The following is a 25090-nucleotide window of genomic DNA, read 5'->3' on the forward strand; positions in this document are numbered from 1 at the left end:
TACAAGTCTAGCGCTCTTAACCACTACACCACGCTGGCTCTATAGTGGTAGAACCATGATTACAGAATGAAAAAAGAAAAACCAAATGAACAAAAAATGAAAAAAGACCAAATGAAACAGAAAAACCGATAAATAAAATATGTAGAAGAGACACAAGATAGAGTGACGGTTTCTGTGTGCCTCTTTGCTGCCCCATGCTCAAATTACTTACTCTTAAATATCACAAAAAGCTCCACTACAAACATTACATGACGCAAAACACTACAAGCACCTGGTGTTTTGTCTTCACAAGGAAACAACCCTTTGGGGGTTTTGAATTTCTCACTATGCAGGGAAGGGGGATGCCAAAATAACTTCATGTCTAGCTATCCCCACATTTCACATTTGGCCATGTCTCTGTAATAGGTTTGCTTCTGTTTATTTCATGACGAATGAACACATGGTGAGCAGGAAAAGAAACCCTGGACCTAGATGCGTTAATAAAGCAAACACATGATGCTTCCAAAATCTGTCTAACACACACCAGCTTGGCCACAAGGATCAGCATCTTCTTCCCAAACTCCTGGGAGGTCAAGAATTCCACCCTCTGGAGCGTGCTGCCAGTCTGCTAGTGAGCGCACCAGACTCCCGTGGAAGCTTGGCACTGTTCCATGCAGTAGTTAATTTATATTGAATCTCTCCCCCACCCGCCTATCTAAAAGTGCTACTGATCATCTCCCCAGTGGCCATGTTCAGCAGCTTTTTAAGTATGAATCCCTTACCAGAAGGGGGTTCCTTCTTGTTTTGCTAAGCGGCTCTCTCTTAACATGCCAATTCATCCATGTTGTCAAATTTTCCCTCCCCTACTCCTCTCTTCCTTCACAGAACTATTTTCATTTTGGAGTTTTATGACTCTGCAAAACTCTGGGGGTGGACATAAATCCTTTCAAATGTGTCTCGAGGTGAGGTGAGACACAACTGCAGCAGCCAAACATAAGAGTTCATTTGTGCAGAATTCCACCCCACCCTGTCCTGTTCTAAGCTTTTTTATTAGGGGAGAGAATAAGCTATTATTTTCTTCTTCCCTAAGTGAGAAATTCAGTGTTTAACCCTATCTTAAGGACCAAGGTTCCCCCCAGATGTGCAAGCAGCAGTCCACATTCAGGATTGGGTACCAAAGTACAAAGGAAAAGGCTGAAAAGTATCTCTTCTCCCAGAAAGCTAGGCATATTATAGTCAATGTTACAGATAGGTAGCCGTGTTGGTCTGCCATAGTCAAAACAAAACAAATTTCCTTCCAGTAGCACCTTAAAGACCAACTAAGTTAGTTCTTGGTATGAGCTTTCGTGTGCATGCACACTTCTTCAGATACTTCTTCAGATACTCTTCAGGTATCTGAAGAAGTGTGCATGCACACGAAAGCTCATACCAAGAACTAACTTAGTTGGTCTTTAAGGTGCTACTGGAAGGAAATTTGTTTTGTTTTGACTATAGTCAATGTGTTTGGAAGACTCTCTTACAAGGGGTTGGAATGGCTAGACTGGCTAGTGACCACTGCTATCTGTTTAGGGTTGTTATTGTGGATTTCTCTGCAGTGTTCAGTGTGGTTTACCTGCTCCTTACTAAACAGGCTAAAAAAGTCATATTGCCCATAAACATGCTCACTAGCATTCTCACCTCTTGGGATGTCAGCAAACAGAATACTGACAACTAATGCATGTTCTCTAAGGAAATATCAGCTTGGTTAGGAAAATGCTCACATGAAGATATGGCATAGCAAGGGTTATATTCTCTTGGCAGGAAGGTAGGGAAAGAGGTAGGAGTGATGAGCAGGCACAGAAGCTGAATCCTAGGAAAGTCACTGGAAATGCACCCAGATTAGTAGCAGGGAGTTAAAAACCAAGGATTTTAGCCAGATGAAGATGCCAGAGGCCTAAGCAGTGAGGCCTAAGCCCTACCACTGCTATTACTGCTTTTGATTCCAATGAAGCAAATGCCCCAAGCCAGTGGGATTGAGTGAAAAAAGAAAGTGCTTGGGTCTGGGAAATCCAGATTCAAATTCTATCTTTGCCACTGGAATCCAAAAAATTGCAACAGCAACATTAGACAATGTGAATGCTGATGCATCCAATGGATAAACACAGCCTCCGCCAGGGCTACCTCATGTAGATATCCCTGTAGCTTACAACAGCACCAATACATTATTAGGTGTGCTCAGTCCCCCATCCCCCAAATAAGCTATAGAGGATATGAACATGAAAGCTTGCATTGCACTTGGTGGAGCGGGGCTAACTATCTAGTCTTGTGTATTTCAATATTTTTAAGCTTAAATTTCCCATCAGTACAGTGGTACCTCTGGTTAAGAACTTAATTTGTTCTGGAGGTCCGTTCTTAACCTGAAACTGTTCTTAACCTGAAGCACCACTTTAGCTAATGGGGCCTCTCGCTGCCGCCGTACAGCCGGAGCACGATTTCTGTTCTCATCCTGAAGCAAAGTTCTTAACCCGAGGTACTATTTCTGGGTTAGCAGAGTCTGTAACCTGAAGCGTCTGTAACCTGAAGCATATGTAACCCGAGGTACCACTCTGTACCTCTGTAACTCTGTAACTAGAACAACTGGGGCCTATATGATCATTAAGAGGGCCATAGAGATTGTACTGAAATGTGTACTCAGTTTTCCTACTATCACCTTAGTCTAACTGCCACCCTCTTCTGGCGGAAGTGTGGGAAACAGAAATAGAACTGGGGCTAAAGGTGGGCTCTTCCTCTTCCAGGCAACCAAGTACTTGCAGTAAATTTCACAGCTGCCTCCAGTAATCAGCACAGTCAGAGTGGTGCCTGAACTGGTCACAACAGTTCCCTGCACAAGCACTATTGAAGACCTGCCACTCTCAAAGTGAAGAAGACGCCCTACCACCACCACTCCATTTCAAATTTAAGGCACAGCAGATTTCGATAGCTGTCTACAGTTCATCCCTTTTCAGACTATGCCTCTATCTCCTGCCTAAGGCAGCGTCTTTGGCCTGCCTCACGGTAAGGCCAGCTTTGCATAAATGACAAATACTAAAGTGTGCCTCTTTATTGAAACCCATCCCCCTCTCCCCTTGTGTTAAAGCCCGCAAATCTAAATGTCATCTTGCAGCGCACATTTATAATTACCAACACAGGCCTGGTACACGGGGAGAAATCTGCCAGTATGAATATTAACATTAATGTGCCCAACGCCAGCTCGCCGATCCCGCTGGCAGGAGCATAAAAAATGCTTGAGTGAAACTTTTATTTAGACGTTAAAAGATTCCAAACCTCAGCGGGGGTGACAGAGGCAGCCCGTGTGAGTTCCCATCACCGCTCGCGCTTGAATTGAATTACACCGGGGGGAAGGCGGGGAGATGACAGTGAGCTGCCGCGCTTATTTAATCTCATTTGCTATCAGTACATTGCCAGCATGGGGCTTCCCCTCAACCCCATTCCTCAAGAAATAAGGCTGCAGGAAAACCGTGCAGACTCACTTGCTCCTTTGGCAGAAGCCAGCAACAGGATCTAGTCCAACCAGAATCATGATAGCAACTGATCATGTAACGTAATCCAAGGTTGTAGAAAAAGAAGAAAAATATATGGGCTAATTCTTGTCCTGGTTCCATAGAATGGTTTCAGGTAAAGGTACATGTTCCTTTGTTTCTGAGGAATGCATAATTCACTAAAGTTACTGCAGGTCTGACTGACAAGTGCACTGGGATGTGCATTTCACCTCCACTTCATACCCCTACTCCTGCCAGCCCAGCTTGCACAAGACTTTGCACATGAAAATTCAGTCGGGCAGAATGTAACATAAGGAAAACTAACAAGGAGTCACACCTTATGGATTTATTACGGTGCAAGCTTTTGTGAACTGGAGTCTACTTCATCAAACCGATGCCTCTTTTATAAAGCCCTTCTGTATGGAGCCGCTGGAATCAATATATGGCTGCCCCCTGTGGTAACATCACTGAAATTCAGGTGGCAGTATTTTCCGTGAATAACCCAGAGCTTTCCCTGCAAAAACCCACGCTTTAAAGCTGAAGTGCAACAAATGGCAATTCAGGCTAATAATAATAATAATAATAATAATAATAATAATAATAATTAATTTTATTATTTATACCGTGCCTATCTGGCTGGGTTTCCCTAGCTGTTCTGGGTGGCTTACTGCATATATAAAACATAGTAAAATATCAAACATTAAAAACTTCCAGATGCAGGGCTGCCTTCAGATGTGTTCTAAAACTTATGTAGTTCTTTATCTCCTTAACATTTGAAGGGAGGACGTTCCATAGTAAGGCAGCCACTCAGGGCCAGAATTAGATGAAGAGAGGCCCTAGGCTACTCCACTTGTGTGGCCCCTCCCCACTCTCACAACTAGAAGAAAATGAAAGAGTGTTATAAACAAAATTGAGTGAAACCAAGGATGATGACAGGTATTTAAAATTCTGCAATTCACAATTTCTCCTCTAAAGGACATATTATTGTTAAATACCATGGTGATTTTTTAAAATGCATAAAATTAACACTAATGTTGTAATGTTATTCTTAAAAATAATGGGTGAAGGCATCTGACCCTCACCTGAATCTCATAACTCTCCTGATAGGTGATTTGGTCTGCAGCCACAGTGTGGAAATAAAGGATGAGATTGCCCACCAGATACCAGGCACTCTACTATTCAAATTAGGCCCCAGTGTTTTTGTTACAATCCCCTTCTCAATTAAGTAATCAATTTTAATCTAGAATTTAAATTCTCAAAACTTTGTTATTTGTTAATTCAAGCAAGTAAACTACTGCTCTCACTTCATTACAAACAGTATTTCTACCTGGAACACACTTGAGCAAACCTGCTCCTCTTCCTTTCACATATATTTTGTTGCCATTTGCAACTGTAGCTGCCTCTGATTAGTTATCATTTAACTCTTTGGGGAAATAACTAGCATCACACATCATGTGCATGGAAGTTGCCGAACAAATTAACCAACTAGAAGGATAACTGTTAATAGCACCAGTTTTCCTATAACTTGATATTGCTGGATAGTTTTGATGAACTGCAAAAGCATTTTTAATTTGCTTTCTGTTGCTACCCTGGAACTTTCCTTTATTAGTGCCACTTTGTTTTGTATGATTCCTTGCTAATGAAGGAAAACAACTTTTCAGCTTGTATATGTTGATAATATAATTTTGGTTAGTGGGAACAAACAAGATTGTACAAAAATAGTGTCCGGGCTGAACTATGGTGCTGGACAAGCTCACTCAGGTATTCTGAGCCAAGAGCTTCAGAAGGTCAGCACCAACACTTTGCATTATGCTTGGAAACGAACTGAGAGACACTGAAGATCCTTTAGGACCAGTGTTATATGGTCCTGGCAACCACTCCAAGTCACCAATCTAGCTGCCGCATTCTGGATTAATCAATGGTATCAAATGCCGCTGAGAGATCCAGTAGAACTAGGAAGTAGCTTTCACCTTTGTCCCTAACCTGCCAGAGTTTCTAGCATATAACTAGTTCTATTCAGTATTAGTTTCACAGGTTTTCAGTCATAAATCTATTCCCCATTTTTTTGTTAGGACATAAAATGTACATTTATATTTTACACGTTTTGGTATGCACTTTCTCTTAAAATACATATTTTGTACACATTTTCCTCTTAAAATGTACATATTTGTACACTTTTCTATGGGTTTTCTTATAAAATAACATTTAATGAATTTTTGAAACAAAACTGCATCACAAAATTCAAAGAAGTATGCAGTCTGTTGTTAGCTGCATACTGATTCAACCATAAGTCAGAAACAGCAAATTAGGTTGGTTCTCTTAAAAATGCAAAGTGGACTAAACTAAACTAATCTCTACAAGCAGACACACGCACATCCCACATGTGTGAGTATTCACCAACATTTTCTCCAACACAGATTTATCTCCGGCATTTGCAGTAAAGGGACTACAAATTTGGAAGAAGATACTGGATTTCTCAAAAATGGGGCATATAGTCTCCCAAATTTGGATGTTTGGAAGGCTTTTCTTTGAATGTTTTTTTCTTTGAAGAAAAAAATATTTTAATCAACATAGCCTTTAAATAACTTTTTCTGAAACCAGATGATGATTTATATTTGTCAAGAACTGGGGATTTCACCCTAAGAAATCTCAAACATCCTCCCAAAAATGCTGTGTGGGTGGGTGGGTGTATATATAACATTTTCTCAAAAAAGAGAAGCAAGATTACTTACACAAAGGACAGGTGTGAGATACCTCTGTCATCTCCTACCCATTCTCTCAGCTCTCACAGAACAATTAAGATGAAATCTAGAGAGGAGTTCAGCATGTTTTCAAACCAGCTCTTTGTTTTTAAGGCCTCTTTGTGCCACCTCAAAGGAGAGATGAACCATTAAGCAGCAAATACACACCAGAATATCCTATTGCTGTCTGGTTGCCCTAAAGTCTAATGTTTAGGTCTGGAATTCAGACAAATGGCAGAGGTTTACCTCCCTCAGCACCTTTGGAAAGTGAAGAAAGCAGCCCTTGCCCAGCCATGGCACAATATTTTTGGAATGTCATGCTCTCTCATTTCAATTGCGGAAATTGCTATAAGCCCCTATAAACAGAAGGTGCTTTAAAAGTACAGGCTGTTTATGACCTTACAGATTAAAACCAGCACTTTAAACTGGCCCCATAAACCAACTAACAGATTTATAAAATTGGAAACCAGATGAGGTTTCTGAACGCCATTCAAAGGCAGCTCCACATAGAATATTTGCACTAACTTAATCTTGATGTCACCAGAGCATAAATATTTGTAGCACCATCCTTTTTTAGGAAAGGGCACAGGAGGAGTACTTCCTGAAACTGGTAAGAATCACTATTGACCAACACAGCTACCTGGATAAAAAGGTAAAGTTAAAGGGACCCCTGACCATTCGGTCCAGTTGTGGCCGACTCTGGGGTTGCGGTGCTCATCTCGCTTTATTGGCCAAGGGAGCCGGCGTACAGCTTCCAGGTCATGTGGCCAGCATGACTAAGCCGCTTCTGGCAAACCAGAGCAGCGCACGGAAATGCCGTTTACCTTCCCGCCAGAGTGGTACCTATTTATCTACTTGCACTTTGACGTGCTTTCGAACTGCTAGGTTGGCAGGAGCAGGAACCGCCCACATTCTGATCAGCAAGTCCTAGGTTCTGTGGTTTAACTCTGGATCCAAGAACTCACCACCTAAAGCTCCCAAATACCTCATACGTCTTGTATCAAGTCAGCTTGGAAAAATCATTTTGGAGTTCTTCTGAGTATGACAATGATACAACATCTCAATCTGTACAAAGCAGAACATTGTGTATGTGGTGTTTTTTTTTTAAGTACAGCATGTTGGGGGTTACTTCCAGTCCCAAAGCCATGGGAGAAAACCAGTTTAACAAGTAACCTAGTGTCACCATTAAATTGACTATTCACTCTTGTCTTGACTCCAGATATCCTTTGAATAAGTCATTCCCAATAAAGATTCCTGAAGGATTCCACTGTTAGCTTTCTTTCACTATGAAAGCTGTCCATTCATTATTATTCTTGTGTCTCAATCAGTTACTGATAAATAAGAGCCCCCATTCTCTTGTCCCATGATCGTTAAGTCAAAAGCTTAACAATTTCTTATCTTATCAATCTTATCTGTTACTTTGTCAATCTGTTAAAAAAAGAGTCCTGCTTGTCACCTGTATTTAACATTATTATTGTGGTATGCCTTGTGGGGGGGGGAGTTTCAGGGGTTTTTACTGCTCCTTACTACTGTAACTTTCAACACCTAGAGATTATGGACAAGATAAGGGAATATTTCAAAGAAAAAAACAGCAGGAGGCAGGAGAGAAATGTAATACAATTGTCAGCAAATGGATCACCTCAAATTGATCCTGTATAAAGTTAATTTTATTGCATTGCTCACTGGAGTAAATAAGAAAAGTGTATGAGAAGAAATCAGTCAGAAATATTTTATGTGGACATTTTTGTAAGAAGCTAGTAAGCAGAAATTCAGAAAGTGTGGGCATCAACAGGAAGATAACAACCCAGAGTCAATGCTGTGGGGTGGCAATCAATGGCAACAAATCATATGGGAAACAGTTATTCAAGTGATGGATTTATTGCCAGAATTTGGTCTTTTGCATTTTTCAGGGCCTGTTCAAATGGAGCTTTTACTCTTTTGTTTTAAATGTATATACCACTGTCAAAGCCGGACAGAGTCTCTTACACCATTTCCCAATCAACTTGAAAAATATAAAGTTATTTTCCAGGGCTTTGCTGTGCTGATTCAATGAATCTGAGCTTAATCAGTTGCATATCTGCATGCACCAGTTATCTGGTGACCCACATGGCAGGGTCAGGCAGATAATTCAGTCCACAATATTCTGCACCATAGACTCAAACTAGTTTATTCATTCCCTCTCTCCAGGGAACTCTGGAACCTGTAGTTCTTTGGAGAAGACTACAGATCTGTGGTGAGTCTTTAGGATGGACAGGCAATCAATGTAAATAAGCAAACCATAACAATATATACTCCTAGGATATCACTTCCTGCACTTCTGGTTTTGCAGCTGCATACATAACTGACAACTCAAGAAGTGACAGTACTGTATGCACAAATGTCCAAAAAAGGGAGAGCTAAACTGGAATAGGGACTAACAAACTAAAGTCCCCTCCAGTTGTTCGTTCTATTGTGCAGTCATAGTGATTTGTGTTCAGGTCACATGCAATCCCATTTTCAATACTGTTTTCATTCCCAATTGGTGCATATTCCATAACTTTTTGCTGAAATCCCATAACTTTTTATGCTACCAACCTTCTGGGGTTTTTTTGTTCCAGTTTAGCTGTGCCCCTCCAGACAGCTATAATGCGGTTGCATTGCAGTAATTAGAGAAGCACCGAAGAATATACTAAAGGTACCCCTGCCCGTATGGGCCAGTCGTGACCGACTCTAGGGTTGCGCGCTCATCTCGCTCAAGAGGCCGGCCAGCCGGCGCTGTCCGAAGACACTTCCGGGTCACGTGGCCAGCGTGACGAAGCTGCAACTGGCGAGCCAGCACCAGCGCCGCACACAGAAACGCCGTTTACCTTCCCGCTAGAAAGTGGTACCTATTTATCTACTTGCACTTAGGAGTGCTTTCGAGCTGCTAGGTGGGCAGGAGCCGAAAGGCAGAATAATATACTAAAGCAGAATAAATCTACCAACAATGCATTCTTCTTGCATCTATACCTCCAGGTAAAGGGCAGTATATAAATTCAATATAATAATAATAATAATAATAATAATAATAATAATAATAATAATAATGTTGTAGAATTTACTTGCAATAAAACTACCAGTTTGGAGGGACCCACAGGCTTCATTTGTTGCTGTCAAATAGTAGCAAAATGGGAGAGATGGAATGATTTCCTGGGGAGAAGTAGGTGGGATGAAGTGCTGATCTCTTATTGTGCTCACCACTTTCTCCCTGAGGTTGCAGTCCCCTCCCATGTCCCATCCTCTTCCAGCTAGGCCCATTACTATTATCAAAGCCTGGCTATATTGGTTGCACCAGGGCAGGAGTCAGCACCAGTGGCTGATGTCCAGGGTCCCACACAGCCGAATGAGAGGTAAACCCCCACAAAACAGCCTATTTTGAAGCAAGTGAAGTAAAGCTCCTTTGTGAGAATACTGACAGAAATATAAAATTGCCTAACAGCATCAGTGCAAAGAAAGGCAACAGGGGGAAATGCTTTGTAGGTAGCAGTGGGTTCAACACATACCCCAACCTGCCCTTCTCTTCTCTGCTGGAAAGGGTAATGGAAATGTGATCGGCTGTCAAAGAAAGAGGTCTGCTGTCATCATGTGAGTTCTGCATTGAGAAATAATGATTTGCCCATTTTTTTTTCAGTGGAGCAGACACTTGAATATGGGTTTTTGTTATCCATATCCAACTCTCCCTCTCTCTCTCTCTCCCTCTCTCTCTCTCTCTCTCTCACACACACACACACACACACACAGAGAGAGAGAGAGAGAGAGAGAGAGAGAGAGATCTGTCCCATCAGATTTCTGCCTGGCAGCAACAAACACTGAAGCAGATTAGGAGTTGTTCAGATCTATCCAATGTCTTATTCAAGAAGGCTCGTGAGTGATTAGAGGAAGAATGATACTAGTTTCTTCTGCATTGTTAGTATTTTATGGAGCTGGCTTGATGTTTTATTACTTTCTCATTGCTAATTTTTATTGTGGTTTTATTGTAGTGTTTATGTTTTTATAAGTGGTAAGAAACTTTGAGAGTCCATTTGAGCTGGTGGTGCAGTGTATATTTTTTGCAGTTAAGTAAATAAAGTTATTTTCCCCATAGTTGGGGAAATTATTCGGCACTGTGACAAATTATGATCGACGTGGGGGAGAGCTGTGTTCCCTATCACTATTCATGTCACAGGGAAAACATAACATGAGCCCCTAGTTTTGTTCAATTACACCCCACATGACAATAGTAGCAATGGCAGCTTTATCAGAGTATAAAACCCCGAAATACTGCACTTCAAATGCCAAGGTATCTCTACAACAGAAGTGCTATTCCTGAGGGAAAACATCTAGATTCCATGCAAAAATTTCAAAGTGCAGAGTTTATAACCTTAAGCAACACTTATACTGCCCAGACTTATGAAGACTTGAGGTGAGATAGAACAGGGCTGCAAATAATAAAGGTATCTTTGTCACTCAGTCTGATGAAGAAGTAAACTAGTAGTAGCAACAGATGCCCCACCCCCCAAATCTGATGATATGCACAATAACCTCATACACCAAAACTGTATTAGACATAATTCTTTCAGGATCTCTCTACCAAATTTTGCCCACACAGGCAAAAATCTACTAGTTTATGGAACAATTTTATGATATAATTTTAGCATATAGAATGAATGCAATTTAGGAAGATAAAAATGCAGAAGGTATTAATTCACAAGGAAAAGAATAAAGATAACAATCCACCACAGAACAAGGTACAGCCTCCCTGAAATGAATGCAGGACCATTAATGAGTTCTGGCATAGGACCCATGAGAATGTCTTGGTAGGGTGTGTCCATTGAGGGGCACAATGTGAATTTATTTATAATTCAATTGTTTTAAAAAATAATTTTGACTTTGAAAGCAAGGGGTGAGAAATCAAGAATTCATCAGCAACAACTATAGCAGACTGCCATGTCACTTCTCTGCATTTCTTACCATACCATGACTCTAGCAACCAGGTCTGACAGGCCACAATCTTGTTTACACAAAGTCCATGTCAACTAGCTTAAGAACCATGGGAAAAGTGAAGGCTTTGTTGGCTGGCTTTACCAGTGCCCTGTGCAAGGACAACACAGTGGGGGACAGCATTCATCCATGGCCATTCAGGCCAGGCTCAATGAAGGCTAGTGTTCATCAGCGATTCCCTGGCCAAATGAGTGACCTGTCTCCAACTAGACCATCCACAACTACACACAATTTTGGGCACAAGTGACCTTGGGCCCTCTAACCTGAGTAACTTCGGCTATGCAAAAGCCTTTGGAGTTTTCAATTGAGTTTTCCTAAGACCATGTGAGCAGAACACAAACACCTTTTATAACTAGATTTATAACTAGATGTGCTTTATTTTTAAAATTCTACTACAGTATTTTCTCTTTGTGCTTGAGAAATTTTGTTGCATGCTCGAAAGTAAAATAACTGTGACACAAAATAAGGGCAAGGGGTGGAGGTGAGAGGAAGGCACAGAGGGCACAGGGCATTCGATGAGAAGGTGGCTGGTTGCCCCTGGCTCTGAAAATTTCCTCCAAGCTGCTAAGATGGTAATTGCAAAACTAAAAAACTGTAAATCTCAATATCTATTTGCACAGCTCATTAGCTAAAGGCCGCAGACTCTACCAAAGAGGAAGGCGGGAAAAATAGAAGAAAGAGGAGCTTTAGCACCAAGAACAGTTCGGAAGTTGCTATGGAAACCAGGCCTTCACAAGAGGCTTAGCAACTCCAGCTTAAAGTCCTGCTCTAAACTGTTTGCCCTGTTGGCATGTCTGCTTATACTGCCAAAAAGGTTAAAACTACATTTGGGGAGGTGGGATCAAAATATTTTTAGATGATCTATATACCTCATTCTCTTGTTTCTTCTCTTCTCCCCCTAAACATAACATTATGTCAGCCGCTCAACCCACTATGCTATCAGGACAGCGTGATTTACTATGTTAAAAGGCAAGCCCTATATCACCCCATAATGAAAACATTAAAGTTAATGCGTCATAAGTGAGGAATTTATTACCATTAACTCCAATAAACAGTTATAAAACACCCGTCCTTTCCTGTCCAGAAGACGCAGGACTTCATTAAGCTCAACTTACTTTGCTCAATCTTCACTAGACCGGTCATGTGTGCTTTCGAACTGGTCACCATTTATTGTTAAAGCAGACTAGCTCATTTTCCAGGGGAGTGAGGAAGGCTCAAAGCGCCTCCCCCCTGCCTCCTGTATTCTCCATTCATTTTGTTCCACAGGCAGCTCTGAGCAGACGGATGGGAGAGAAAAGTTCACGCGACGCGCGTCTCGATGGGCTTATTTAAACACTGCTGAAATATATGCTCGACGAAAGCTGGCTTTGCCTCAACCTGCAGGCCATTACTCAGAGAGGGTTGATGTATAAGTAATAACATATGGGCAAGCTGTGTGGTGACACAGTCGGCGCACTGGCTCACTTCAGGGTGTCTTGTGGTCTAATATTTGCTGCCAGCACCTGCAAGCCCAAGACACAGGAGTCCTTGGGGTCCAGGGATATAGCTCTCAGTCACTGTAGGAGGTCCATGAATGAGAAGACCCATTCTCACACTTCCATCAAGGACTTCTCAGCTCTCGATTGGTTCACACCATGTTCTATTATCATCCCACAGTTTGGGAGCCATATAAAAACACCTAGACACATACTTCAGCTTCTGTCATAAACAATCTGCTGGTTACTTACTACCAAAGTCCATTTTACACGATTTTTTTTCAATTCAAGTCCAGACAATATGAAATTATGATCAATTGGGAACTCCATACAGGTGGACACATATCCTTAAAAACTCAGATTAAGAACTATACCAAGAAGTACTTGCTAAAACATAATGTATGAAAAGCAACAAAGTGTTATGTAGCACCTTAAAGACTAACACATTTGGACGAGAGTCCACTTCATCAGATGCATGAAGTGCAATCGTCAGCTAAATATATAGAAGATGTATAAGTTGGAGTTAAATGGCAATTAAATGCAAACAGTACAGTCTGAACACTCCGATTTGCACAAAACTGGAAAACTGCAAAAGTGTGTGCTGATAATTTTCAATTGTCTGACTGTATTTGTTGGAACACTTCCTGGGCAGAGAATTTAACAACAACATGTGCATGTGCAACATATTATGTACTATAACTTAAGGATGGGGAAAGGGAAGAGAAGAGTGTGATTTGGGAAGATAAAATCAGAAATACCAAAGACTGTGGCCAACAAGTGTTTCATGCATGATTTGTTGCAGGTAACTTCCAGACTCCTGCTTCCCTGCAACAAATCACACCCTCTCCCTGCTGCTATGCAACTGTTCAGCATCTCATCAATGAAGAGAACTCCCAAAACTCAGAATCAGATTCATTCTCTGCGTTGTTCCCTATTAGGGTTATGCTAGCATGAAACACTTGTTGGCCACAGTCTTTGGTATTTCTGATTTTATCTTCCTTTCCCCCATCCTTAAGTTAAACAATACAAATAATTCCAGATGATTTTGTTGGAAGTCCAAGGTAATTTAGGGTGAGGAGGTGGGGCAGGGGAAAAGTCAAAGCTACCACAACCAATGTGCCATTTTTCAAATGGAAACAATAGTAACATGGAGATATATAGGTGTCATCCGGCCCATAGGAGGTGGGGGCTCTGCTCCTTTAACCTCCAGTCATGTCACTCAGGTGACTTCTGCCATTTGAGATATTTTGACTCTACCTTGCCCAAGGGATAAGCCAGAGTACTAAAGAGAGGATGAAGGATGTCTGCATCTGACCTCACTTCTGCATTGTCTCATGACCAGAGACATAAATCAGACATTTCCCCCGCCCTCCACAGACCTGAGTGTCAATATTCGTGAGAAGGTGGAAAACAGTAAAAGATTTTGCCAACAGATTTCCCTCCTCTCCTTACTCTTTTTTAGTACTTTTCTCTCTCCTTTAACTGTAGAGCTACATTTTACATAAAAGATAGTTCTTCTCCAACACTTCCATTTGTGCATAAAATGTACAAGACAAGAAGTCCAACAACCTGCTTCCACTTTGGAGAATTTTAGAGCCATTGAGCTGGAAACACTGCTTCCTTTCTGAAATATGAGCAGTGCTGGGGCGCAAGTCTGATGGGAATTCACACCCTCTGACCTGGAAGACATTTCCTCTAATGACACATCTGTTTGGGGCTAGTTGATGTTACTCACTAAAGAAGGAAAGGAACTTCATATAATCCAGAGCTGAGTGCTGTCACTGAAAACAGGTGCCGGGACTCAGCCCTGGTGAGCGAGCCCGGGCTCAGATTAAGTGTTAGCTAACTGCTGACCTCCTTGTAAGTGCTCAAATCCTTTGCAAGTTTGAGAGGGTGAACAGGCACAAATCCATTGTGGGACTTCCTTTTCCTGTGGTACCTGGTAGCCCCTGGACCGGGTAAGGCAGTGTGGCCAAGGAGGTGGTTGAGCTATTACACCCCAGCTAGTATGGCCAATAAGCAGGAATTATCGGAGCTGTAGTTCAACTACATTAGCCACCTCTGTTTTGAAGTCTGATTGGTTTCAGTTGAATTAGGTGCACAGCAATCTTTATAATCACAATCATAATCATAATAATTTATTATTTATAGCCCACCCATCTGGCTGGGTTTCCCCAGCCACTCTGGGCGGCTCCCAACCGAATATTAAAAACACAATACAGCATTATACATTAAAAACTTCCCTAAACAGAGCTGCCTTCAAATGTCTTTAAAAAGTAAGATAGTTGCTTATTGCCTTGACATCTGATGGGAGGGCGTTCCACAGGGCAGGCGCCACGACCAAGAAGGCCCTCTGTCTGGTTCCCTGTAACTTGGTTTCTCGCAGTGAGGGAACCACCAGAAGGCCCTCGGAGCTGGACCTCAGTGTCCGGGCTGAACGACGGGGGTGGAGACGCTCCTTCAGGAATACAGGATTGAGGCAGTTTAGGGCTTTAAAGGTCAGCACCAACATTTTGAATTGTGCTCAGAAACGTACTAAGTTATGACAGCATTGTGTCCTTTTTTAAAAAAAAACTTCAAATGTTATATTCAGTCCTATCCCACTTACTCCCAAGTCTCACTGAACTCTTCTGAGAAGACATGTATAGAGATGCACAAGACAGGTCAGTGTCCTGGAGAACTTATACTAAAATAGCCAAAACAGAAGAAAAAAGAAGAAAAGGGGCTTTAAATATTATACTCACATGGGGGGTAAATCCCACTTAACTCAATAGGATTACTTCACATGAGACTTGTACAGAATTGCATGGTTAATCTTAAATCCTTTTTCAAGCCTGGCCCAATCATTGTCTCAACCTAATATACCCCACAGGGTTGTTGTGAGGATAAATGGGAGAACTTCCTGTATTGCTACCCTGAATTCCTTGTGGGAAGGGCAACATATGAATCTGATAAGCTATGTTTTTGAGGGTCCATTATGGGGATAGGAACTGGGCTCTAATCTTTGTACACCATGAGGCTGATGAGCCAGGCATTATTTGGTCAGGCATTTTATCTCCTTCTAGCCTACTTCAAACGGATGGTGTTGTTGTTGTTGCTGCTGTTGTTGTGAGGAACTGTCCAAAGCTCCTTGTAACTAAGGTGGAATTTAATGCAAGAATAGAGCCATCAAGTTTGTGTAAAATGCAACATTATCATTACTGTGGACTAAACTTAGTAAATCCTTGGCAAGGAATCTTTACACAATGCTTTAAAAAAATTAACATATTTATATTCTTCCAGGAAGAGGTAGACAATACTCTTTAAATAAACATCGGAGTGTGTGCAAAAGAAAACAGGAAGGAGATGAGGAAGGGGTAAAAGAATGTTAGGCTAAACATAGGTTCCCCCTCTTTAAAAACTTGGTCCTGATTTTTCTTAACCCACACCCAGCAGTTCTTTACAGTTAAGGCTGCAATCCTAATATAACTAACCTAGGAGCAAGCCCCCTTAAATTCAATATCACCTACCCTATATCTGACATTGCAATTTACTTTAAACTGTTTTTAATGCTGTATTTTAAATTGCTGTACGCTATGGAAAAAAACCTCTTCTCTTCCAAAAGCCTGGACACAGAGGTACATCGTCATCCTTACTTCCCTCCTGAAAGTGTGTATCACTGAAGAAAGACAAATCTCATTGACGAGACTGTTACAGAGTTTTGGAACTGCCAGTGAATAAACCCTACTTTGGCCCCCATCATGTTCATCTTGTCTCTCGTTGGGACTACCAGGACGGCCTCATAGGTTGATCTTAAAGCAGTGGTTCCCAAATAACTAAATATTGTGGACCCCCTACTTTTGAAATAATTGATATATTTATTTCTAGTTTTTGTTATGTCAGTGGTGACATGGACCCCCTGGGGTCCGCGGATCACCAGTTTGAAACCACTGCCTTAAAGTGTCTCTCTAAAGTTGTTGTTTTCACGTCCATTAACATGCTAATGATTTAGCGCATTAGAGCTGAAGATGGTGAAAGTTTCTGGCTGATGTGATCATATAAAGAGATCTGGAGTTGAGCTATGCTTCAGGAAAAGAGAAAGTGCATTTTAAATACGCACTTCCTAGGAGAAGGGTCATAGCTCAGTGGTAGAGAATCTGCTTTGCATAAAGTAGGTCCAGGTTCAATCTCTGGCATCTTCAGGTAGGACTGGGAATGCCACCAGTCTGGAACCCTGGAAATCCATGGCCAGTCAGAGTAGAAAACACTGAGCTAAATGGATCATTTGGTACTTCCAGCCTCATCCTCTTACTATGACAGCTTGGTCATGTGACTAAGTCATCTACTGGTTTTGCACTTGGCTTCACCCTTGACCCCATGTTAACCATGATATTATTTCTCAACCTACTTTCAAAACCTTTGTGATGGCACAGTGAAGAAACGTAACAATAGTGAGCATGTATATAGAGCTTACAACGATCAAACTTCTGTACATATAATATGTTGTAGTGATCTTTATAATAAACACCTAAGGTAGATTGATCCTCATATTATAGATGGAAGGCTGAGGTCAAGAGCCTAGCCTAATAGCTATACTAGATGTGATCTGGTGCACAATTGTTTTAAAAAACATGATTAGTCAGTAGGGGAGTAAAATGGACCGGCGCCATGGTGTGAAGTGGGCAGGGGTGTTACTCCTTTGTCCCAACCATGGTCATGACTGGAATAGCACTCCTACATGCCTGCTATTCGCAATGGGCGGAAGACTCCCATTGGAGTCATGCCTAGTGCTTGTGTGAATAGCATCTTATTGTAGTTGAAACTCTCATTTGCCCACCACAGTGGTGGGTCTTTCTAAGAGCATGAGATCCACCAGCTGGGCTGACAGGAAGCATGAAGGGTGTTGTGTGTGTGTTTTTAAAGCAATATTTCACTATACTTTCCTTTCTACACCTGCTTCTTTCTTGGGCTTTGTAGAGTCTGGCATAAAGCCACACCACAGCTGTGAAGTTAGGAAGCCTTCTTGTGAATCATATCCCACTCTAGCAAAGGAAGAAGGAGCAGTAATCTTTGTGTGGGAGAGAAGGGGAGGAGGTTACTAAAAGCCCCTGGTGTTGGGCGATATGTGGCTATTAGATAAAAGTGCTTTCCATTAGTAGAGAGTGAGAGTTTTGCTAAGTGCAGTTTATCTGTTAAGGACAGAATCATAACAAACCCTTTGCAGATAAATGAAGTAACTATTTCTGCTCACCTCCCTGCTGCTCCACGATCCATGGCATCCTCTTGGAATTATGGAACAAAGAAGAGGAAGCGGGGGGGGGGGGAGCAGCATCTTGAATTGCAAAATAGAAAATTCTAAGAGGATCTTTTGAATAATAGAAATTCTATTGATAAGACATCCAATATTCTTCTAGAACTATTTATAAAAACATTTATTTATAACAATGAAGATGACTACGATAAGAACCAGGCATGCAATCACATTAATTGAATTCTTGCTCTGTCAGAATCTTGGAACCTTTTATGAATGACAAGCTCAGTTCTAACTGTTGATGGGGTGCTGTTTCAGAACAAGCCTTAATCACAAAATTCTAGTCAACTAATAATTGGCATCTGTCCATCTCAGGAGACCATGGAGGAGTGAGCCTCTGGGAGTGAAGTCAAACTGTTGAAAGGTTACAGTACCTGTTGTGGCTGTAGAGATTGATACAGGAGAGACATGTTTTGTTGCAGCTGGGACAGATGAAGATGTCTTATTGTGCTGCTGCAGATGCATCATGGCATTTCATAGAATCATAGAATCATAGAGTTGGAAGAGACCACAAGGGCCATCGAGTCCAACCCCCTGCCAAGCAGGAAACACCATCAGAACACTCCTGACATATGGTTGTCAAGCCTCTGCTTAAAGACCTCCAAAGAAGGAGACTCCACCACACTCCTTGGCAGCAAATTCCACTGTCGAACAGCTCTTACTGACAGGAAGTTCTTCCTAATGTTTAGGTGGAATCTTCTTTCTTGTAGTTTGGATCCATTGCTCCGTGTCCGCTTCCCTGGAGCAGCAGAAAACAACCTTTCTCCCTCCTCTATGTGACATCCTTTTATATATTTGAACATGGATATCATATCACCCCTTAACCTCATCTTCTCCAGGCTAAACATGCCCAGCTCCCTTAGCCATTCCTCATAAGGCATCGTTTCCAGGCCTTTGACCATTTTGGTTGCGCTCCTCTGGACACGTTCCAGTTTGTCAGTGTCCTTCTTGAACTGTGGTGCCCAGAACTGGACACAGTACTCCAGGTGAGGTCTGACCAGAGCAGAATACAGTGGCACTATTACTTCCCTTGATCTAGATGCTATACTCCTATTGATGCAGCCCAGAATTGCATTGGCTTTTTTAGCTGCCGCGTCACACTGTTGGCTCATGTCAAGTCTGTGGTCAACCAAGACTCCTAGGTCCTTTTCACATGTACTGCTCTCAAGCCAGGTGTCACCCATCTTGTATTTGTGCCTCTCATTCCCCCCCCCCATTTCTAGTCACCTAAGTAGAGGCCATCCATAAAACTCAAATGACTTGATTTTGTGAAGCAGTTTTCTAACTCTAAAGGTTTTTTAAAGATCAAAGTAAGATTAAGGGTACAATCCTATGGCCTCTGGCATGCCATCCTATGGCCACGAAGAATATTGTGGAACACCTTCTCAACAGGCAGAGTAGGAGATTCATCTTTGGAAGTCCCCACCCCAGGTAGAGTGTGGAAAAGGTACCATTACTGGTGCTTCCCTGCCATTGAAGCTCTGGAAATTGAGAGGGCAGAAAGGGAGCATGCAGTGGAGATTTTGTATCCAATAGATCCAAAGCCCTTCTGTTCTCAGAAGCATGTCCTCAGAATGGGGGTAGGATAGCACATCAGCCCTGGGACTGGAATACTGACAAGAAAACAATCCTCTCTTCATCTTCCACTCAGCTGGTGAGAGCCTGGTAGGGCTTAGGATTTGGTACTTTCCCCACCAACTCTCTCTCTCAATATGGCAATATGTTGTGTGTGCTCGTATGTGTATTTGGTGGGCAGGATTTAGCAAAAAACTTAGGGGGTCTGTGGGGCTTGCAAATTTAATTAAGGGTCCCTCCAGCCACTTCTCCCATCTTGTGAGCACTGCTAAGCATCCAGTTGACAGACCTGGACCTGAATTAGTCATTTATAAGTACATGAAATCAGCCCTGAGTGCTCACTGGAAGGACAGGTCCTGAAGCTGAGGCTCCAATACTTTGGCCATCTCATGAGAAGAGAAGACTCCCTGGAAAAGACCCTGATGTTGGGAAAGATGGAGGGCACAAGGAGGGGACGACAGAGGACAAGATGGTTGGACAGTGTTCTCGAAGCTACCAGCATGAGTTTGACCAAACTGCAGAAGACAGTGGAAGACAGGAGGGCCTGGTGTGCTCTGGTCCATGGGGTCATGAAGAGTCGAACACAACTAAACGACTAAACAAGTACATGAGAATTCAGGATTGTTGCAGAGCAAGAGCTAAATTTGATGGCTGCTGTTGGATTTGTATTTGGTATTATAAATGTACAAATTTATCAACAATTCTAGAAGAATACTGTACCATCTTCATTTCATCCCTGTTTTGAAGGTTGATATCATTCCCAGCCTTGATTTCCCAGACTGCTCGGTGACTGAGGAGTTGGAGGAGAAAGCAGGGTCTCCCCATCACAAGCCCTGAAATTTCAGGAGGAACCTTGTATGGAGTGCTTCCAGAGTATTCTCTTGAGTGGCCCTTGGGGTGGGTTCCAGTCCAGTTTCCAGCCTGGTTTTGGGGATCTGTGTATTGTCCTTGAATCCAGGGATTTGATTTGAGCCAGAAGTCACATTTCCCACACCTCAACATCAATGTTTAGCCAAACTAAATGAGAGCTGAAGTCATCCTCAAGAGCAGTGTACTTCCATGTGAATACCCTATTCATGAAAAATGCATACCTGGAAGGGGGAAAGATGCATAACTTCTAGGCTTCTGCCCCTGTATAACTCAAACCTGAGAAATAAAGTATTGCCTGAAAATGGCTTTAGAATTATAGCCAAGCACTGACAAGTAGCTGTACTTTGTGTGTTTCTATGATACTATCAAAAAATAAAACTGGGAGGCTCAAACTGTTACATATACAGTACCTTTTGTTTGTACATTGTCTTTGTTATCCTTCAAATGTTACAGCAAAGGCACAACCCAGACCCTGAGATTTTCCCCACCAAAGAACCAGTGTGGGTTGTGGGAGAGCTGGATCAGGACAGTGATGTTGGGGGAAGGGGACTTTAATCTCCACCCTCACAAGGCTCTATTCCAAATGGGAGGGAGACAGGCATGTCATGTGCATGGGATGAAATGCTCTCATTGGGAACCCTAATTCAGACCATAGCAGGAGGCAGAAGGTTAAAGCACCACATACCATGGTTCCTAACTGGCTGAACCTGCATATTTCCATGCCAGCTCTTTTGAGAGAGAAAAAGACAGGCAGTTAAGGAGGGCAAACCAAGAGATTCAGGTCATGTGTTGTTTGCTCCTCACCTATGGATCTACTTGTTAGTTCTTGCTATAAAGCTGGGAGGCAGTCTTCCACGGGCACTGAAAACAAATCTATCATTCTAAGACCTGGACAATGCTGACTCTCACAGCTAAGAAATGCCCAGTGCCCAGAGTAGGGAGCAAGTTTCCAGCTGGCCCATGAATAGCAGAAGACGCAGCCAACCTGATTCAAATTCTTCTGAAACTTGTCATTGACAGCCAAAGTAGTATACTAGCTAAGAGAGTGAGCTTTGAAACAGGAGGTCTCCGCATCCTAGCTCTGCCAAGGCCCCACTAAATGGCAACTACAATTTCACAGCCTCTAAACCAGCTGCAAAATGGAGAAAATACTACCTGTTGTAAAGATTACGGATGTAATGTATGTCAAGCACTTTGACTACTCAAAAAGTGTTGTATTAATTGCTTATTTTCATCCTCCTCAGATGGCTGCAAGCAAACCCCCTTTTCTCATCTTTTTGCTGACAAGGACATCATTCATCATGGTATTTCTAAAGGATTATCAAGAGACTCACAGCCTGCTTACATGACTCTGGAGAAAAAGTGTACCTCTTATCTTCCAGTGAACAAAAAAAAGGGCAGCAGGGCTTGAGGAAAGGGCAGCCAACACCTGCAGGAGGTGTGTCTTTTGCCAGCTCTCATTTCTATCCCCCAACACTTCTGTCTGAACCATTTCTGCCTCTTCTGGGTGAGTAGATCGGGGAGGGGGGAGAGAGAGACAAAAAGTCACACATGATGGATTTGACCACCTTAATTAATGTAAACAAGGCAAAGTGGAACATCAAATAATGTCTTCAGCTGCTTGAAAGACAAGAGGAGTGGTGAAGGCAACACTGAATGAAAAGAGGAGGGCTTTTGATGTGTGGGCCAGCAGGTCCCCAGTTTGTAAATAAAGATGGCCTCGTATCGCAGCTTATCCAAATATTTTCATTTACCATTACAAGCTGAGAGAAAAGGTTGATGGGCTTGGACTCTTCAACTTTCAGCCTTCACCCTGCAGCTCTCAAGGGAGGAGAGAAGGGAAACAGAGGAGAGAGACAGAGATGCACACAGGTTGCTCCGGTTCCCCATTTGAACATTGTAATTGCTTCATATATAACCATTTCAACATGGCTGCCCAAGAGCATAAACTGCCCAGAGTATTTCCCAGTTTAGCATAGGTTCTGGCCCTTCAGCAGCCAAGTCTCTTGTCATTCTTCTTCCTCTTCTTTGGCGATCACTTGTAGCCGAGTAAGATTGTCTTCCATAAACACGGTTTTAACAATGAGTCCGTAAGTGACTGTAGAGGCCATTTCTGGATCCACACGTCCTTCTACAGTGGGGACATTGGTTTCCAGGCGGGAGTTGATCACAGTGTGGATTTGCCAAGCGTGCCTTCCTCTTAGCAAGTTTCTCCCTTGCGTTTCTCTCTTGTCATAGCACCCCCTGGGCCTGGTATGGCAAAGGCTGAAAGAGTCCAAGCCTGTCAACCCTTCTGACTGCTGTTAAAGAGGACTGCTTTAAATAAGGCATGTTGTCCAAATCTGCTCACCTAAAAGCTAATGGGAGCTGTGGGGGGCGGTGACACATCTTAAATAGGCTGCTAACTAAGGAAGATTGCTGCCACACAATTTGGCCACGAGCCAAGCCAGTTACAAAACTGCAAGAACCATCATACTCATGCACGCTCCACATTCTCCCTGCTGATCAGAATTAAGGATACCAGCCAAAGGGCAAGGCATTATACAGCAGTCTATGATAAACTTTGACAATACTTCTCCTGAGGAAGTTAATAAATTATGTTACCTTGGATCCATGGTGACTGACAATTTATCACTTAATTTGTCACTTGCATCAGGAAAGAAACTATCACTTTAGGCAGATTTACAAAGTGGGCCTAAAATAATACTAAACTAACCATCAGAACAAAGATACTGACCTAACAGTCCTGTATCTGTGGCACCTTGCTTATATATGGCAGCATGCCCCAGACCACCAATGGTTGCCAAGAGAAGGAAACATCTTCCATCTTGGCTGTTTATGTCATATCCTTGGCATTTCCTGCCAAGATAAGATCACCAGTGCAGACAGCCTCACCAACGTTAACCTGCCAAACACTCATTTTCTCTTCTGAAGCTGGCTGTGTTTGGTCTGGGAACTTGCATCGCTTGCGACAAGAAAAGGAGGTTGCCCCATTGTCTTGATAGAAATAATATTGCAAATGTGATCTCAGAGGCCTTGAGGCAAATATCAAATTGTAGAAACGTCTTACAAATAACAGGAACACTGTGTGTCACAGGCTCTGGTTGGCACACAAAAGCTGTGACATGAAATGACTCCTACTGCATGAGAACAAGGGCAGATATATGAAGAAGAGTGACAGTCATGATTTACTCGCTGAGGGTTAATTGTGACAGGTCCTCCTAATCTAGATTGGCCTCTTTGCTTCAGCCAGCAAAAGAAATGCATTCTGATGTAATCCAAGTCATTCAGAAGAATATTTCAAATATTGTCTTCCCAAGGTAAATGGGTGCAACAACATGCCACAGAACTCTTAGTAATTTCTAATATAGGCAAGTAATGTCTTGGCAAGGAGTAAAATGTGTCTCCTCTGTAACACCTACCATGCTCTTGGCACTAAATAAATCAATACAGAGTTGGTAGCTTCTTTACTAATGTTGAATGCTCATGCTTTGATTGAATCTCTTTCAGGAGAATTGGGTTGGGGTGTGTGTGTGTGTGTTTCATTCTCTCTCTCTCTCTTTATGCTTTTCCAGTTTTCTGATTACACATCAACTCTTCCTATCATACAATGTTTCTGTGCAGACTTCCCAACCCAACACTCTGAGGCATTCTAGATAAACTTTGTTCTTGCTGTATATCAATTACTTTGTCCACCCTATTTTTCCTCTTGCATTCATTCGTTTCAATTAGCTGTTGCTCATAAAGTTACCCCTACTTTTGAAAACTGATTTTTAGTATCATATATTTTTAAATACTCCCCAAAGCATTCCCACTTGTCCCTCGTTTGTCTGTCATTCTGGTTCCTTATTTTGGCTGTCACGTTTGTTAATTCTGCAAAAAGTTCATGCAGCCATTGTTCTTTTGTAGGAATTGGGTTGATTTTTAATGGCTCCAGCAAGGCTGGCACTGGGTAGATTTCCTCTGGGATTTAATTACATTGTGATCTTATTGCCATGCTAATTTTGCATTTATTTTTGCTACTGCCAAGATTCTTAAAGAGTAGAATTCAGTTTGACTATAGAGGTCCTTTCACCTCAAATATTATTCTGAATATGGCTAGCCTTAACGAAATCCATGCGCTTTAGAAAAATGCTTAGGTTTGACCAATTCTTCAGGGGAAGGGAGTTCCAGAAACGTTAATCCTGAAGGTAGGTAGGAGTAAATGCTACATTTCTTTTCTCTTTTTTGCCCAGAAGATGTACTCGAATTCAATTAGAGCCAAAGGGGGAGAGCTGTTGTATCATAAATATCCTGCGCCTTCCCAACCTGACACCAGGGCTGCGTTTCAGGTCTTTAAAAACACATCTGTAGGAAATCAAGTACTTCCATTGGCTCCTTTGGCATATTTACGGTTGTTGGGAAGGGGCTCCCGGGCAAAAACCTGACTGACTTATAAGGAGACTAGCACAAGGTCAGTACATGGATGGACAAAGGTACAATCTCTCTCTCTCTCATTTCCCTTGCTCTGGTCTAGTTCTTGTTGAATGGACGGGACCATTTCAGGCTGTAGCTTGGGGATCATATGCCAAAATGTTTCCGGGGGGGGGGGCACAGCGGTGCTTTCCTACCCATAGAAAACTAGCATGCTAGGAAGAAGGGGAA

The 25090-nt window shown here is 42.2% G+C and overlaps 1 protein-coding gene and 1 long non-coding RNA gene across 13 annotated transcripts in view; one reads left to right on the top strand and one right to left on the bottom strand.

Moving 5' to 3' along the window:
• The window catches only part of SKAP1 (src kinase associated phosphoprotein 1), a 338051-nt gene that overhangs the window by 105541 nt on the left and 207420 nt on the right, over positions 1–25090 (bottom strand). Inside the window, exon 1 of one of the 12 annotated variants that reach the window (XM_081885657.1) lies at positions 17942–17984. The exons of 10 other annotated variants lie outside the window; for them this stretch is intronic. In XM_081885657.1, the coding sequence (XP_081741783.1) occupies positions 17942–17969 (28 nt within the window). In that variant the 5' untranslated portion in view covers positions 17970–17984. Of the gene's footprint in view, positions 1–12351; positions 12615–17941; positions 17985–25090 lie in introns of those variants that run through there. One more of the 12 variants, XM_081885665.1, reaches the window with a different exon arrangement.
• LOC309355154 overlaps positions 6944–25090 on the top strand; it is a 32064-nt gene continuing 13917 nt past the window's right edge. Inside the window, exons 1-2 of the long non-coding RNA XR_014162440.1 lie at positions 6944–8471; positions 21691–21884. This is a non-coding gene — a long non-coding RNA (uncharacterized lncRNA). The remainder of the gene's footprint in view (positions 8472–21690; positions 21885–25090) is intronic.

This window comes from Podarcis melisellensis (assembly GCF_964234715.1).
Source record: "Podarcis melisellensis genome assembly, chromosome: 13".
Lineage (NCBI taxonomy): Eukaryota > Metazoa > Chordata > Lepidosauria > Squamata > Lacertidae > Podarcis > Podarcis melisellensis.